This window comes from Oncorhynchus nerka, linkage group LG21 (assembly GCF_034236695.1).
Source record: "Oncorhynchus nerka isolate Pitt River linkage group LG21, Oner_Uvic_2.0, whole genome shotgun sequence".
NCBI classification, from domain to species: Eukaryota; Metazoa; Chordata; class Actinopteri; order Salmoniformes; family Salmonidae; genus Oncorhynchus; species Oncorhynchus nerka.
This window is the reverse complement of record NC_088416.1, coordinates 30,122,329-30,140,966: the sequence shown is the minus strand read 5'-3', so window position 1 is coordinate 30,140,966 and position 18,638 is coordinate 30,122,329. Positions and strand designations below refer to the sequence as shown.

General features: G+C 46.1%; 1 protein-coding gene across 5 annotated transcripts in view; it reads right to left on the bottom strand.

Annotated features, from left to right (window-relative positions):
* The window catches only part of LOC115104279 (RNA binding protein fox-1 homolog 2-like), a 41,103-nt gene extending 23,345 nt beyond the window's left edge, over positions 1-17,758 (bottom strand). For 2 of the 5 annotated variants that reach the window (XM_065006565.1, XM_065006564.1), the window contains exons 1-2: positions 16,800-17,750; positions 11,265-11,315 (exon numbers count right to left, since the gene is read on the bottom strand). In XM_065006565.1, coding sequence (XP_064862637.1) covers positions 11,265-11,315; positions 16,800-17,045 — 297 coding nt within the window. In that variant the 5' untranslated portion in view covers positions 17,046-17,750. Of the gene's footprint in view, positions 1-11,264; positions 11,316-16,799 lie in introns of all 5 variants that reach the window. The other 3 variants (XM_065006567.1, XM_065006566.1, XM_065006563.1) reach the window with 3 other exon arrangements.
* Between the last annotated feature and the right edge of the window lie 880 nt (positions 17,759-18,638).

Here is an 18,638-nt window from a genome sequence, read left to right as displayed (position 1 = left end):
ATAGATATGCTTTCCCTCTCCTTCTTTCTCCCTCCTCGCTTGATGAAATCCAGACGAGGGTTTCTACCTCCGCCCCGCCTCCCCCAAGTCAGTCAAAGCCACCGCCGCTATGAAACGTGACCCACAGATCCCAAGAGCCAGTCAAGCATAGAGCATAGCCGCCTCCCATCTCCATGTAAGGGCGCCGCAGTACTGAAACGCTGTCACTCCTTCAGGGAGTCAACCAATGAAAATCACAACACATAATATACAGCCTATCCCTCCACAGTACATTAACAGCTAGTTGGCTTAAACCCTACAGGCACCACAAGCTAAATAACACATGGCAATTCATTTAAGGGTAACAGAGCATTGGACTCTTAATAAAAGAGTTGGTCAGTTTCTAAAGGTCCGGTGGTAGTACAGGCTATTGTATTCACTGACTCAGTCAATATGACATAAACACACCAAAGAGATCAGAGGTTGTTGTTGGCCATGAAGGATGGAACCATCCAAGGGCAGTTGGAGGTTCAGCCGTACCACACTGATTCTGAAAGCCTGGCTGGACCCGTCTCACAGGACACCTTTAAAAAGACTTCCCTCAGCAGCCTCCCCATTATATACTCCTACAGACGGCCCAACGTGAGCCACGTCCACTACGGCACCAACACCATGGTGGCCATACACGGTCCCAAAGCTCTGAAAGATGTCTGGTATGGTGGAGGAGCTAACCTCCTCCCTGACACTTAACCTTTGCCAAGTTCACTGACATGACCCTCTTAATCCTTCGGTCTCTCTATGAAACGCTGCTCTATGCAGATAATTGCAGAGGGAAACAGCACCCTAAGACCTAGCCTGCTGTAGGGGGACGAATCAGTGTATTTGGGAGGATTAACATCCATGCCCAATCGCTGTTAAAGTTTCCTCACAATATTTAGTTGAGTCAGCCACCAACACTAGTGAGGATTTCTTCTCTTTCAGCCCAGAGAAGAAGACAAGAGAATAAACGTTGCTGCGCCATGTGTCCATTGAACTGAACCAGCTCCGTCAGCCGATAGTGGGGGAAGGGGCTTAAGGAGGCTCTGAGACTCAACACTGCACTGCAGCAGAACTGGCCATGGTTTCTGTCAGTCACAATAGTGCATGTGTGCAAATTAACATACTTGCTGTGCGGTCTATTCAAAGCTCAATACTTTTCTGCACGTCCCTTGATCCAGCTGGATTGTCAGTACTGCAGGTTTAGATGGGCAGAGTGAGGAGCAGCAGTAAGCCTGTAGTGGAGACAGATGTCTCAGAGTGCATTAGTGCTGTAATATTGTCTGCCAGTTCTGCAGCAATTTGGTTGGTGCAAATGTGAAGCAGCAGGTAAGTCTCATACCCCTGGGGGCGAACACTTGGGTGGGGCTCCGCAAAATACTTTCAATCCCTGCCTTCCCTCTCTAAACCAAGCAGGGTGCTGCAGTAATGGAGGTGAGGCAGTAAAATACACCACAATCCCTGCCTTCCCTCTCTAAACCAAGCAGGGTGGCTGCAGTAATGGAGGTGAGGCAGTAAAATACACCACAATCCCTGCCTTCCCTCTCTAAACCAAGCAGGGTGGCTGCAGTAATGGAGGTGAGGCAGTAAAATACACCACAATCCCTGCCTTCCCTCTCTAAACCAAGCAGGGTGCTGCAGTAATGGAGGTGAGGCAGTAAAATACACCACAATCCCTGCCTTCCCTCTCTAAACCAAGCAGGGTGGCTGCAGTAATGGAGGTGAGGCAGTAAAATACACCACAATCCCTGCCTTCCCTCTCTAAACCAAGCAGGGTGCTGCAGTAATGGAGGTGAGGCAGTAAAATACACCACAATCCCTGCCTTCCCTCTCTAAACCAAGCAGGGTGCTGCAGTAACGGAGGTGAGGCAGTAAAATACACCACAATCCCTGCCTTCCCTCTCTAAACCAAGCAGGGTGCTGCAGTAATGGAGGTGAGGCAGTAAAATACACCACAATCCCTGCCTTCCCTCTCTAAACCAAGCAGGGTGGCTGCAGTAATGGAGGTGAGGCAGTAAAATACACCACAATCCCTGCCTTCCCTCTCTAAACCAAGCAGGGCGGCTGCAGTAATGGAGGTGAGGCAGTAAAATACACCACAATCCCTGCCTTCCCTCTCTAAACCAAGCAGGGTGCTGCAGTAATGGAGGTGAGGCAGTAAAATACACCACAATCCCTGCCTTCCCTCTCTAAACCAAGCAGGGTGCTGCAGTAATGGAGGTGAGGCAGTAAAATACACCACAATCCCTGCCTTCCCTCTCTAAACCAAGCAGGGTGGCTGCAGTAATGGAGGTGAGGCAGTAAAATACACCACAATCATGCCATTTTTCAGAACCTGGCATTCATACGGTTGGTTGCGGTGTTTGCACTTTGCTTGGTTGCTTAGGAAGTTAAATTGATGGGGGAGCAAACAGAATTTATAACCCAAACACACTCACACGCATACACTTTAAATCTGGTTTATAATGAAGAAATATCAACTAAAAGAAGGCATTTTCTTAACCTCACTTCTCTCTGATCGCATGGGACAGTGGATGATTGGTGACACCTTTAAAATCCATTCACACTTGAACCCCCCCATTTGGCTCCCCATGCCGTTTGAGAAGAAAAGCATGTTTAGGTAACAGCTGCTGATGCCCGAGGGAAGAGAAACGGCAGAGAAATGGGAGAGGGGTCACACAGCCCTAGAAATGCATGTGCTGGAGTTAAAAGCACTTTGGGGAGATTCCTGCTGCTAACTGTCCAATCAGCACCCAGAGCACAGAACCTCACAGCACCCCATCCAGTATTGTGGCGGGAGGAAAGGGGAGGCTGGGTCGTACCAACAGAGAAGGATTGAGGGGAAGGAGTCACAACTGTTTCTTGGCACCTGTCTCTTTCACTCAGGGGGGTTACACAGCAAAGACAGCTGGGTAGACAACAAAGAATTGCTGTAGCACCCCCTTCTCATTCCAACAGCCCCCCACCGCTCACCCTGGACTAACATGATGTTCTGTACAGTCAGCATGGCCGCAACGTGCGACATACACACAGCTCAACACTGCTAATTTACAGAGACATTTGCAAAAGCCTGGACCTCCTTGAGGGCCCTGAAGCACAGCCAGGACCACAGAACATGTTGGGGCAGCAGGCTCATTAGAACATGTACACAGTTAACCCCTCTTGCTGCCAGTAACACATCTACATATTTAAATGATAAAAAACCAAGTGACGTTACATAAGTCGTTACACAATACTAGTCACAAAACACGGAGCGTTCCTCAATGTGTAGGCTATGTGCATGTGTTTGTGGTAAAAGAGAAACAACAGTATAACTCCACGTAGTAATCTGAGGCCTTAATTTAGGCAACGTATCAAAACTAGCTAGGTAAACATCAGTCGAATCAACTGCATATTTTTCCAAAACATGTAGAAAAGAGCAAAATATTTTGTTCTTTAGTTGTTCCAGGTCTGAACCTGCTATACTGGATAGGAGCGTACAGAAAACTAGCTATGACATGAACTCACCGGCAACACCGCAGGATAGTACAGCCCCATCATTGTCTGGACAGGAAGGAAGAGTCTCTCTCTCTCTATTCCGCTCTGAATGTGGTCTGTTACCATCCGCCGGGAAGCACCTTCTGTCCACGTCTCTCAGATTCAAATTCTCCCTCGCTCTCCGCCAGTGTTCCCCTTTGCCTTAGCACCACACAAGCCTTGTGTCCTTGTCACTCTCCCCCTCTTCTCTGTTTGCCCCTTGTCAGTTCTCTCCTCTGACAGCGCAAGTCTCTTCTTCCTCCGACGTGTGTCACTTCTCACTCACACTACCGCTCCTGCTCTGCTCGGTCATGGCTTCTGCATGTTCCATCCCCCTTCAAACTTTCCCTCTCTGTGAGCCTGGCTGGGTCCCTCCTATCCATCAGTCTCTCCATCCCCTCCCCTCTCAGGCTAGGTACTGACAGGTTAGGAAGGAAGGAGCTGCTGTTTGGCAGCCCTGAGAAGAAGACGCTCCGTTTCACACTGTAACGCTACCCACTGCATTGCAGTTTTTTAAAATCATTTATTTATTGGATGGCAGCTTGTCAACCCCATGTTAGGCTGGCAGGCAGGCAGCTCCCCCTCACCTCCCCATGTTCATTACCCAGAGAGGAAACAGCTTCAAACTGCTACGGCCCAATTCTACACCTTCACAACATGTATAGTTATTAATCTGCATTGCGCTTTTTCATTTCCTAATCTACAGTACTGTTGGGGTTCGATGGGAGAGAGGAGTGCAGTTCCCCTGCACTTCTTGTTTTTTCTCCCATTTTCTGCCCTGCCTGCAAAACGTCTATGCCAGTATGCAGACATCTGCTGAGGTTGGCTACTACAGAGGGGAGAGAGAGATGGAGAGAGGGAGGGCGGGAGGGACCAAAAGAGGTGATGGGAAAGGGGTAAGCGAGAGGCTGAGAGAGGCAGTGGATGCGAGCGAGAGATAACGGGATAGAGATAAAAGGATAAAGGGATGGGGGAAAGAGCGAGGGATGACGGGATTAGAGTGTAAGTGAGGAGGATGAGAGGATGAATGGGGGATGATCTAAGGATTAACTACACAGACTGAACACACTGATAAACACACAGATGCACAGCCATATTTATTGTGCACCCTGGCAGGAATACAAACACACACACGCTTTCAAACAAAGGGCTATTTCCATCACACACATACATTCAAACAATACCCCTCCCCCACAAACACAGATCATCATAAGGCCATGCATATAGGGATGCACTGATATGGACATTCTGGGCTGATGCAATAGTCCTAATCAATATTTTCTTGTCCATGGTGGATTATATATTGATATGTCAATATTAATTTGAAGGCCAATAAATGTATCCCTACATACCAACGAACAATACATAGCTCTACTAATTAGGTAGATTGAATTTATTAGACTATTAAAAGTAGTAGGCTGGTCCAGCCGGAGAGTTATAATACCTCATGATAAGCTGTAGACCACACTATTTACCAAGACAGATTTCATCTATTTTTTCTTAGCTGTTTATTTAATACCACAAACCGATTCTGGCACTAAGACTGCACTCAACAAACTGTATAAGGCCATAAGCAAATAATCATCCAGAGGCAGCACTCCTAGCGGCCGGTGATTTTAATGCAGGAACACTGAAATCAGTCTCCCGCAATTTGTGCCAGCATTTAACCTGTGCAACTAGAGGCGAACAAAAACTCTATATCACCTTTACTCCACACACAGAGACGCATAACAAAGCTCTCCCTCCCCCTTCATTTGGAAAATCTGACCATAACTCTATTCCCCTGATTCCTGCTTACAAGCAAAAACTCAAATAGGAAGTAGCAGTGACACCCTCAATACGGAAGCAGTCCAATGAAGCGGATGCTAAGCTACAGGACTGTTTTACAAGTCAGACTGGAATATGTTCCTGGACTCATCCGAATGCATTGAGGACTATACCACATCAGTCACTGGCTTCATTAATAAATGTATTGATGACGTCGTCCCCACAGTGACCGTACGTACATATCTCAACCAGAAACAATGGATTATAGGCAACATCCGCACTGAGCTAAAGGCTACATCTGACGCTTTCAAGGAGCGTGACACTAACCCAGACACATAAGAAATCCCACTACGCCCTCCGACAAACCATCAAACAAGCAAAAGCGTCAATACAGGACTAAGATCAAATCCTACTACACTGGCTCGGATGTGGCAGGGCTTGCAAACTATCACGGATTACAAAGGGAAACCCAGCCGCGAGCTGCTCAATGAAGTGAGCCTACCAGGTGAGCTAAATGCCTTCTATGCACTGAACCATGCGTGAGAGCGCCAGCTCATCCGGACAACTGTGTGATCACGCTCTCAGTAGCCGCGTGAGTAAGCACTTTAAACAGGTTAACATTCACAAGGCTGCGAGGCTAGACGGATTACCAGGAAAGTGCCTGGCATGTGTCTTCACTGACATTTTCAAACTATCCCTGACCTGGTCTGTAATACCAACTTGTTTCAAGCAGACCTCCATAGTCCCTGTGTCCAAGAACGCTAAGGTAACCCCTACTAAATGACTCGTAGCACTCACATCTGTAGCCATGAAATGGTTTGAAAGGCTGGTCGTGGCTCACATCAACACCATGATCCCAAGCACCCTGAACCCACTCCAATTCACATACCACCCTGATGGGATCCACAAATGACGCAATCTCTATTGCACTACACTGCCCTTTTCCATTTGGACAAAAAGACAAATCTACGTGAGAATGCTGTTTATTGACTATAACTCAGCGTTCAACACCGTAGTACCCTCCAAGCTCATCACTAAGCTAAGGACCCTGGATATCCTGACGGACCACCCCCAGTTGGTGAGAGTAGGCAACACATCCACCATGCTGACCTTTAACACGAGGGCCACTCAGGGGTGCATGCTTAGTTCGCTCCTGTATTCCCTATTCACCCACAACTGCGTGGCTGCGACCGACACCAATACAATCAATATAAGTTTCACGGCGACACGATGGTGGTAGGCCTGATCACAGACGACGATGAAACAGCCTATAATGAGTGTGATGCCAGGACAACAACCTCTCCCTTAACGTCAGTAAGACAAAGAAGCTGATCGTGGACTACAGGAAACGGAGGGCCGAGCACACCCCCATTCACATCGACTGGGCTGTAGTGGAGCGGGTCGAAAGCTTTCGGTTCCTTGGTGTCCACATCACTAAGTATCTATCATGGTCCAAACACACCAACACAGTCGTGAAGAGGGCACACCAACGCCTCTTCACTCTCATGAGGCTGAAAAGATTTTGAATGGGCCCTCAAATCCTCAAAAAGTTATACAGATGCACCACTGATAGCATCTTAACTGCCTACATCTTTGCCTGGTATGGCAACAGCTCGGCCTCCGACCGCAAGGCGCTACAGCGGGTAGTGCGTATGGCCCAGTGCATCACCGAGTCCAAGCTCCCTGCCATTCAGGACCTCTATGCCAGGCAGTGTCAGAGGAAGGCCCTAAAAAAAGGTCAAAGATTCCAGCCACCCAAGTCATAGACTGTTCTCTCTGCTACAGCACAGCAAGCAGTACCGATGCATCAAGTCTGGAACCAACAGCACGCTGAACAGCTTCCACTCCCAAGCCATAAGGCTGCTAAATAGTTAACCAAATAGCTACCCGGACTATCTGCATTGACCATTTTTGCACAAACCTTTTTGACTCATCACATACACTGCTGCTACTGTTTACTGTCACCTTATTCCTAGTTATATTTACATATCTACCTCAATTACCTCATACCCCTGCACATCGACTAGGTAATGGCACCCGTTGTATAGAACCAAGTTATCGTTACTCATTATGTATCTATTATTACGTGTTTTACTTTTCTTTTATTTCTAAAATGTCTTTCTCTGTATTGTTATTAAACTGGGTAGCGTGACCGAGTTTTCTAAGGCGCTGGATTTAGACTCCAGTCTCTATGGAGGTGTGGGTTCGAATCCCACCTGTGCCAACGTTGATGTTATCTTGGGGCGGCAGGTAGCCTAGTAAAAATCTGTCATTCTAACTACAAGGCAGTTAACCCATTGTAAATAAGAATTTGTTCTTAACTGACTAGCCTAGTTAAATAAAGTTTCAAATAAAAATGTTAAAACAAATTAAGGGCCCCCTCAGTAAGCATTTCACTGTGAGTCCACACCTGTTGTTTACGAAACAAAAATACATACATACAGATTAAAGGATAAAACACAAAGCCAGGAGGCTTATTTCCATTGTGGTCCTCAGGTATGGATGTGATTTTGCTGCAGTAAATGCACAACACAATACTGCACAACTGACCCCACAGTCAGAAGTTATCTCTTCTATATAATCAGAGCCAGATACAGCACTGTGTGGTCACTGTATACTAAAGTCTTCGAAAGCTAAGGTAATAAACAGATCACTGACCATTTCAAATCCCACCGTACCTTCTCCGCTGTGCAATCCGGTTTCCGAGCTGGTCACAAGTGCACCTCAGCCACGCTCAAGGTACTAAACAATATCATAACCACCATCGATAAAAGACAGTACAGTGCAGCCGTCTTCATCGACCTGGCAAAGGCTTTCGACTCTGTCAATCACTGTATTCTTATCGGCAGACTCAATAGCCTTGGTTTCTCAAATGACTGCCTTGCCTGGTTCACCAACTACTTCTCAGATAGAGTTCAGTGTGTCAAATCGGAGGGCCTGTTGTCTGGACCTCTGGCAGTCTCTATAAGGGTACCACAAGGTTCAATTCTCAGACCGACTCTTTTCTCTGTATATTTCAACGATGTCGCTCTTGCTGCGGGTGATTCCCTGATCCACCTCTACGAAGACGACACCATTCTGTATACATTTGGCCCTTCTTTGGACACTGTGTTAAACTTCCAAATGAGCTTCAATGACATACAACACTCCTTCCGTTGCCTACAACTGCTCTTAAACGCTAGTAAAACCAAATGCATGCTTTTCAACCCTTCGCTGCCCGCACCCGCCCGACTAGCATCACTACTCTGGACGGTTCTGACTTAGAATGTGGACAACTACAAATACCTAGGTGTCTGGCTAGACTGGAAACTCTCCTTCCAGACTCATTAAATGAAACCAAAATGAAATCTAGAATCGGCTTCCTATTCCGCAACAAAGCCTCCTTCACTCACGCCGCTAATCATACCCTCGTAAAACTGACTATCCTACCGATCCTCCACTTCGGCGATGTCATCTACAAAATAGCCTCCAACACTCTACTCAGCAAACTGGATGCAGTCAATCACAGTGCCATCCATTTTGTCACCAAAGCCCCATATACCACCCACCACTGCGACCTGTATGCTCTCGTCGGCTGGCCCTCGCTACATATTAGTCGCCAGACCCACTGGCTCCAGGTCATCTATAAGTCTTTGCTAGGTAAAGCTCCACTTTATCGCAGCTCACTGGTCACGATAACATCCACCCGTAGCACGCGCTCCAGCAGGTATAGCTCACTGGTCTTCCCCAAAGCCAACACCTTCTTTGGCAACCTTTGCTTCCAGTTCTCTGCTGCCAATGACTGGAACGAACTGCAAAAATCGCTGAAGCTGGAGACTTAAATTTCCCTCACTAACTTTAAACATCAGCTAACCGATCGCTGCAGCTGTAAATAGCCCATCAAATCTACCTACCTCATCCCCATATTTTTCATTTACTTTGCTGCTCTTTTGCACACCAGTTTTTCTACTTGCACATCATCATCTGCACATCTATCACTAGTGTTAATTGTAATTACTTGCTACTATGGCCTATTTATTGCCTTACCTCCTCATGCCATTTGCACACACTGTATATAGACTTTTTTTTCTATTGTGTTATTGACTGTACACTTGTTTATTCCATGTGTAACTCTGTGTTGTGGTTTGTGTCGCACTGCTTTGCTTTATCTTGGCCAGGTCGCAGTTGTAAATGAGAACGTGTTCTCAACTAGCCTAACTGGTTAAATAAAGGTGAAATTAAAAATTAAAAAATATATACTGACTGACTAGGACCATCATAATCATCATGGCTTCTGTAGCCTAAACATGATGAGGAGAGGCACTAGACTCGTACTACAGGACCCTACCAACCCTCCAGACAAACCCACCTACGTAGGGTTTTGGCTAAGCCACCATGCAGGGGCGGCAGGTAGTCTAGTGGTTAGAGCGTTGGACTTGAAACTGACAGGTTGCAAGATCGAATCCCCGAGCTGACAAGGTAAAAAAAAATCTGCCGTTCTGCCCCTGAACAAGGCAGTTAACCCACTGTTCCTTGGCAGTCATTGAAAATAAGTATTTGTTCTTAACTGACTTGCCTAGTTTAAAAAAAATTATAAACATTGACACCGCCAAACCTACAGGCAAATCAACCAGCGAAAAACAGCTCTTAGGAACTCCAGCTAGTGTAGGCTAGACTAACTCCTCCAACCCTTTGCATGACAACCGGCTCAACACCCATGTGTACCCGATTACATCACTAAGAACTAGCTAGCATTAAATCATTTGTTGTATGTTTGACTAGTCTTGAATCAAATAAGTAAGTTATGATCCAAACAAACACATGGGAACCTAACTATTTTAACAACCTTACCAAATGCATGTTACTTCAGACGTTTCTAGCCCAATTGCCTCAGCAGGAATTTCTGGCATCCCCATTTTTTTCGCAGGGATTTCTCTCCAAATCTAACATTGGTAAAATGATTTTTACATCAACAAATAATCTTTAATTCATTACATTTTCATCTCTTATCAAAATTAAAAGAAAAACAATTACATTTACTCAATAAAATTGTATTTTTTAAATTATCTTTCCTAAAAATATTTGTATATTTCCTATACAATAATATGCCCTCTTAATTTTGATTTAAAAAAACATTGGCAACCCGACTGCAGTTCCCCCTCAATATGGTGGCTCACTTGCTTCAGTCTCTGTCCTCCGATGCTCTCACTTTCCCTCTCTCCTGCCTCTTCTGCTTTCCATCCATCCACCCCTCCTCCTCCCCCTCTCTCCAGCACAAGCAGCGAGCGAGCTGCATTCCCAAGAAAGGAGATGGCAGGGGTAGAGGAACGCACGTTGGAGGAAAAAACACAATGAAGATAAAGCTGTGGAGACCCATCATGTTGAGAGGAGAGGAGAGGGAGGGCAGGCAGACCAACACCCCCCTCCTGTGGCTCTGCCAGAGACCTGCACTCACATCTCAGCCATGACAACAGACAGAAGACTCAGTGCTGCTGCTCCCAGGCAGATAAGAGACTCTCAGAAACAGCCCTGTCTGGCGCACATAAGGAACTCATTACTGGAAGTGATATTTAAAACCCCGTCCAAACCCGGACGACGCTGGGCCAATTGTGCGCCGCCTTACGGGACTCCCAATCGCGGCCGGATGTGACGCAGCCTGGATTCGAACCAGGGACTGTAGTGACGCCTCTTGCACTGAGATGCAGTGCCTTAGACCGCTGCACCACTCGATATGGAGGGAGACCACAAGAAATTAGAGCGAGAAGGGGAAAGAGAGCAGGGGAATGTGGATTGTGGAAAAGTGTGCACAGCAGCCAAGCAGATCAAATTGATTCCGAGTGGAAAATGTTGTCAGTTTCTGTAGGCTATGTTCGTGTTGGGCCTTCTGAAGTACTATACTAGTATTATAACGTGTTTCATGAAACTCCATGATACATCCATCAATTATACCTAAATTAAAGGAGACTTCAGTAAGATGTTACTCTTACCTGGCTGTGAGGTGGGTATCCAAGGAAACCTGGGGTTAAAGGGTCGTTGTTCTAAAAATAAAAAAAAGAAGAAAGAAAGAAAGAGAGAGAGGTAAGGGTTTGGAAAATGTGATGTGATTCACTTGAAGTCACTTTTCAGCTCTAATCTTCACAACCCTAACGACATAATATGCTCCAGAGGAGAAATAGCCTAGCTGTTACTTGTGATGGGGGAACAATGTATACAGTAAGATATCAGGATATCATTTTTGCCGTCATTTTGATATTATTGCAATATTATGTTTAGTATTTTTCCTTCTTAGCTTGTTCTCCATCTTGTTTTCAGCACTTTCATTAAAACTCGTTTTCTCATGGCTCGCTCTAGTCCCTCTGCAGCACACGTAGGGTGAGCAATATGTTTGGAATCGCAACACATAGAGAATCGTGAGAATCGCAATACATATCATATCGGCACCTAAGTATGGTGAGGTCCCTGGCAGTTCCCAGCCCGATCTGTTACGGTATACCCTACAGCCCAATACATTTATGAAAATATGTATGGTGCAGGAAAGAAGCAGGGAACTTAAGGTGGCACATTTCACAAAGGATTATACAAGTTAACATGATGACTCTTTTGGTTTAGACCCTGAGCGCTGCCTCAACCATGTAGAGCAGCTGGTGAATCATTCTGCAGCCAGGCCAGGTCCTTATTCAGCAGACAAAACAAATTGCACTCCGCAACAACAACAAAGAGCACCCTTCCCCCATCCATCCATGCCCCAGAATCTAGTGTTGTGGTTAATTGATCTGGAATTACTTCTAATTAGATTATTTCTGTCACCCCTCCCTCTCCCCCTGGCAGAAGAGCCATTGTTCATTGCAATGCAATGGAAGGGAAAAGAAAGGGGTAGAGGGGGCAGGATATAACAATAGGGGAAAAGTTAAACCAAACGATGATATTGACAACAGTAAGGAGAGAGGATTACAGCGATCCCGTCTGACATGCTAGCAGTACACTGTGCAGGGAAAATAGGCAGATTAACAAGACTCAGGCCTTTTCAATCATGCTCAGGGAAAGGAGGGTGGAACATCCTACGCGTGTTAAAAAGGGTGAATATGTTTCCATTGTGCTGGTGCTAAAAGACGAGAGTCGGCAACTAATTTTAAATTCATACACTATCTGCATTAGCTTCCATTCAGTGAGCAGCCAGTGCTGGTGTAATGTAGTAAAAAGGTGGTCGTGGCCTCTTCATTGTAAACAGACAGAGGTAACCTCCTGCTTCTGCCCTGACCTGCTTCCTGGAGGAATTGGTCCCTCCCTACTATAATTTTTTCAACCAATCATGGGAAAGGCCTGACTCAGGATGCCATGGCGACAGCACGGGAGAGATGCCCTCTCAGAAAGCTAGCTGTGTTGGCTGTGCTTACTACACTAACCCTGGATGGGGCTCCACAGCCACGCCACAATGAGACATGGTGGTGGTAGAGGGAGGGAGTGGCAGAGCAAAAACAGGGAGGGGAAAGAGGAAGGAAAGGGGAATGATGAGGTCAATCAAACAAGTAGAGAGGGACAACACTTGACGGGGCACAGAGAGCGTTTAAGTCGTGAGCAGCAGAAGTGAGTGACAGACTGATGCTGTCTGGACAGTACAGACTATAGCATACATGACCCATGCCAGAGGAGTGAGATGTATGCTACTCAGTCCAGCAGTGTCCGGTCTACCTCTCCTACATAAAACAGCCCTCTCTTTGTCTCCCTCTCTCCACTTCCTGTTTCATCTGGAACCAATTCCCCCCTCGTGCCTAGTCCCCTGGGGGAACACACTCCTCAGTGCGCCTCATTAAAGTGAGAGAGCCGCGGAACGGACAGTGCTGTATTCAGCAACACACGAGGTAAAAAACACGGGTAGTCTTCAAAGACTGGACCGTGGAGGACTGATGAAGATGCGACACACTGAACATTTGAAAGGACGGCAGGTCTCCAATGCCTCTGGCAATGTCAGAGTTACACACTCGTGTTTACAAGGCACCATCAGTGGAAAAAAATATGTAGCGCATCACTTGGAAACCAGAACTACTCCACATGATACATAACAAGGTTGCAGTAAAAAAAATGATTTTTTCCAGTAGAAAGGCAGGATGAAGAGGGAGGAGTTTAGGTTAGAAGAGGGGGAGGGAGAGGAGAAGAATTTGGTAACATCTGGAATCAATCTGTCTGGAGGAAAGGGGGAGGGAGACGAATGGGGGATGGAGGGAAAAGAAAGAACAAGAGAGTGAGATGGAAATTAGGAGAGAAAGACAGGGGTGGAAGAATGTGGGGATTAAGAAAGACAAAGACAAGAAGTGGAAAATACAGCAAAAAGAAGAGACCAAGAAATGGAGACAATGACTCATACCCCAAGAATGTCATGTGACTTATATTTCCTTAAAGGGTGGGGGAGGGGGGGGTCTGAACTTGATACTCATTGTTAAAACACACACACACTTTCTTTTGCATATGGCGCTTTGGTCTGCATATCAGGGCTGCTTTGTCTGTAAAGTTTTTCAAGCTTTTATTATGCTCAATGAAACTCAGTCCCTCTTCCATAAAGATACAGACAGTAACTTAACAGGGTACCAACTACTTTGGTATTAATTACACTCATTTACAGTAGAGGGGTAGTTATGAGGTGTGGCTGCTCTGAGGGCCAGGGCTCCAGACTCTACGGATCAGAAATGTACAGACACACCTCATACAGCGACTTTCTCTCTGTATGCTCAAGTAAAGGGCGTCGCTCTGCTGGGTTTTTCTCTCCCCCACTTTCTATTTGAGGAAAAGTCAAGAAGTTAAGAGTTGGAGCAAATGGGCAGAAAAAGAGAGCAGTGGAGGGAGGAGGGCAAAATGGCATGAGGTCAACAGATGGTGATGGGGAAGAAGGGATGGAGGGGTGGACAGAGGGTGAGGGAGGAGGGGGATGGGGAAGAAGGGATGGAGGGGTGGACAGAGGGTGAGGGAGGAGGGGGATGGGGAAGAAGGGATGGAGGGGTGGACAGAGGGTGAGGGAGGAGGGGGATGGGGAAGAAGGGATGGAGGGGTGGACAGAGGGTGAGGGAGGAGGGGGATGGGGAAGAAGGGATGGACAGAGGGTGAGGGAGGAGGGAGATGGGGAAGAAGGGATGGAGGGGTGGACAGAGGGTGAGGGAGGAGGGGATGGGGAAGAAGGGATGGACAGAGGGTGAGGGAGGAGGGGGATGGGGAAGAAGGGATGGAGGGGTGGACAGAGGGTGAGGAGGAGGGAGATGGGGAAGAAGGGATGGAGGGGTGGACAGAGGGTGAGGGAGGAGGGGATGGGGAAGAAGGGATGGACAGAGGGTGAGGGAGGAGGGGGTGGGGAAGAAGGGATGGAGGGGTGGACAGAGGGTGATACGCTGAGGAGCAGAGGGGACAAAAATAAGGAGAAAGACAGGATGAATCAACATTACCGACAGGGAGACATTCGCAGGCGGAGATGAAAGTACATATGACAGTTTGGGGGCAGCGGGGTAGAAGGGGAGGTGACAACAACCAGTGTCCAGGGTTAACACGCAAGTGTAAGTGGCAGGCCCTGCATCTGATTAAATGAGTGGCGGACTGTAAAAAAAAAAGGGGGGGGGGTGGGAGCACTGTTGTGTTGAGCAACATCTTGAAGAGAATTGTGTGCTTATCTCAAGGGATGAAAGGTCAAGGGTGATACCGTTGCATTGCGCTCAAAGTTCAGTGACAACCATTAGTGAGTGTCCACTAGTGTGCTGCACATTATAACTCCTACTTTTTTCTTTGGGGTTTTAATGACAGCCAATGTTCCCGCTATTACTAGTCAACATTCCCTGGTAGCCTGATAGTTTCAAAGAATATTGCACCTTTGTGCAAAACTATATCATCTCAATGGTTTGTTTGTATCGTAGTTTCCCCTTCAACACTCCCCCTTTTACTCTCCTCTCCTTGAAGCGATCAGTCTGGTTAATGCTCTCTCCTAAATGAGCTTTGATCTCGTTAGCGCGACACAAAGCCTCTTTACTGCCAACGATAGGATAAATCTGCTCCCGGGGAGCCGGAGGGAGGCATATAGAGCACACTGTACACTATCAGGCTGGACTAGGCTAGGGCACATCAATACTGCATAGTGGGAAACAGAGAGAGAGATTGGACGGTAGAGACAGTGAGCAGGGGTGGGGAGGTTTGTCTCACAGGCAGTGCACACTCAAATTCTATGGACCAGGAGTTAATTAGCAATCTGGAAATATGCCTTAGGGGGAGGATGACGGAAACAAAAGAAGAGGATGGAGATGAGAGGACACTCCTCTCCCATTTAATATGTCAGCCATGATTTAGGCTGTTACCCATCCCGTCCTCTGGGTAGCAATGAACATCAAATAGCTACCCATCGACACACCAAAAATATTTAGTGAACTCATCTTCTCAGCACTGAACATGTCATCACCTACAGGACTGGATGATGTAATCCAGTCTAATTACATTAAGCACCACCATTGTAATTTCCTAATGTTTACCCTTAGTTATCATCAAACCTAAGCTGCATCGAGGATTTTTCTACAACTTTCTCCTTCTCTCGTGTTAAAATGTTCTCTCTCATACTGTAAATGGCCTGCTCATTTGTCATTGCAATAGGTATGCAGCAGTACCAATTGAAACATTTTCCCAATCCCCAGGATTCAATTATCCACAGCTGACCCTAAACCATGTTTGACTGCTGCCTCAAACAAAAACAGTATGTCAGCTATTTTCAATTATGCTTACAGATACTGTATGTGCGTGTAATATCACTGTTTAGCCGAAGAGCAGAGTACTGTTGCTATGCTGTATCAGCAGTCAAGTCATGGAGAGGCCCATAGCTAGAGGCAAGATATCCTAAAGCCCCTTTCCTTCCTACTCCCTTATTCACGAATAGGGGTCTGTTCTTTGTCTCTCCCATAGTGACCCCTCCCCCAACCCCCTGTCTCTCTCCTCTTTTTAGCACCTAGCTCCAATCACAGACCAGGGGGACTGGCACACATTACTGTTCCCAATGCGAGTACCCTCCTGTGTTGGAGGCTTTGATGTGATGTCCAACGACAAAGACATACCATAATGGTAAAGGCGGGAATATCAGTGTGTACATATCTGCAGTGCACGTAAATGCATGAAAGGCCTTTATGTATCGTCGGATATATGCTGTAGCGTAACTGTCATTGCCGAGAAGCTGTGGGCTATCATATTACCCTTGCCTCCGCCATAATCATGTTAGTCTAGCTGCCACGAGCACAGAACAATGTGCAAGACACGTTTTGTACCTAGATTGTAATTCTACTGCACGCTCGTTACTGCAGTTGATGCGACGAGGCATGCTATTGATAGGCGGGCCTGCCTGTCAGCAGAATCATGACCCACTGATGTTCTTGAAACAATAGACGTAGCGTGCTATTGAAATGAAATCGTTTAATGCAGGGATTACAATGTTGCACACATTCAATGAAAACAACACATTGACCGGAAACAAACAGCAATGTGGCTTCATTTGTTGATGTTCTACTCCTTACCTGTCCAATGTCACCAACACCCACCGTCCCGTCTATCCTTGGCCGTTTGCACTCTGCTCCTGCTAATTCGGTCAAAGCTGCAACTGTTTGCTCAGGATCCCCTCGTTTCATTCCCCGGACGATTGCTGCTGGACCCCCGGTCGTGTTCCCGTGGGGTCCAGTTGCTGTATCAATGTCCTTTTCCCGGTCCATCATTCCCCGAGAAACGGGTAACATTATGGATGCGACGTCGGTCGACATTAACATTGGACGGCAGATAGTCTACACTTACAAGTCTAGCTATTTTTTTTAAAAACCTTTTACTTCTTCCCTATTCTGGGATAAGTAATGCTATTCCTTGAATGTGCAAATAGCTGATTGTAGCTGGTCTTCTTGGCCAAATGTATTGTACCGCTAGCAAGATTGTTATTGTCTAATCAATACATAACACCATGACCATGTGTGGCTCGTGCACATTTCACACGATTACTAGCGTTAGAAAAATAGTCACAATAGAACACGTAAACCAAGTAAATACAAAACACTAATTCCTTGATAATTAGCTAGCTACACATTCCGCTAGCTAGCTAACGATACTTCTATCTTCGCCGAATATCGAAAATGTTAGGAAATTATTTGAATCACTAATCTTCTCCTTGCGAAGCCAATGCGTCCTCCGCTCCCAACCAAATATATTTTTAAGCCCTTCTTTGCTTTCACCTTCTCTTTCTCCTAGCCTTTTTTCTCACCCTTCTTTTTCTCGCAGTATGTTCAGTGAATTCTAGTGGCGTGTACGGACTGGAGAGGAACACGATTTCCTCTCTATCGTGTACGTCCCGATTGGTGTGGTGTGGAACGGGCCGCAGAGAGTGCACTGATCTGGTGTCAGTTTTTTCTCCATGTGCTAAGATTACGATAGGGGTAAACAATTTAGACGGGTCCTAGATCTGCCCTCTCTATATTCCCCTCCTTTTCCTCTGCCGTATTCCCTCCTGCACCCCCCTTCTCTTTTTTTCACCATAACATACACAGTGGCATTTCATTTAGCGTAGCCTACCTCAAATTAATTTTTTGTCATTACCGAAAGATTACATTTAAATCATTTAATTTCGTAAACATTTATCGTGTAAATTGGTATGTTTATGTCTAGGGGATTGTTTGCCACGATTTATGGCGAGGTATTTGTCTTCTTTTTTTCACGACTGCGCACACCCCACCACCCCTCTGCATGCAGCGTCCATGCTTGAGCGAGTGTTCAAATCAAGGAATAGACTAGAAAGAGTTTCCCCACGACGCTTTAATTTACTTTCACTAGTCAGATGGCGGTGATACAGCTAATGAAGCGGAGGGGAGGGGGTTCTAAATAAAGAGGGAATATATGGGGTAGGCCTAAAATAACACACAACTAGCAATATAACAATGTAGAATACGTATGCGTGAGAAAAGACGCAGGGTAGTATGGGTCTGGCTGCACACATGTTAAATATTATCTATTATAAACCATTCAAACCTAGGTAACTTCAAAGGCGAATTATTTTACAGGACTGATATGAAAGCATGTTTTTTTATGATAGTGCGACGCCTGGTGGATATCAAACAACTTAATCAATGGACATGCAAGTGACACGTTTCAAGTTTTTAATGTCACATGCACAAATCCAGGGAAATGCATTTCTTGCAAAGCTCTAAACCCAATAAAAAACGAATAACAATGTAATAACAAATAACATAAGGTAGAACAAAAACACACGAGAAATAAGAAAAACATGAGAAAGTAAGTAAGAATAATATATACAGGGTCAGTCAGCTTCAGTACCATATTTACAATGTGCAGGCATACTGGAGTAATAGAGGTCGATC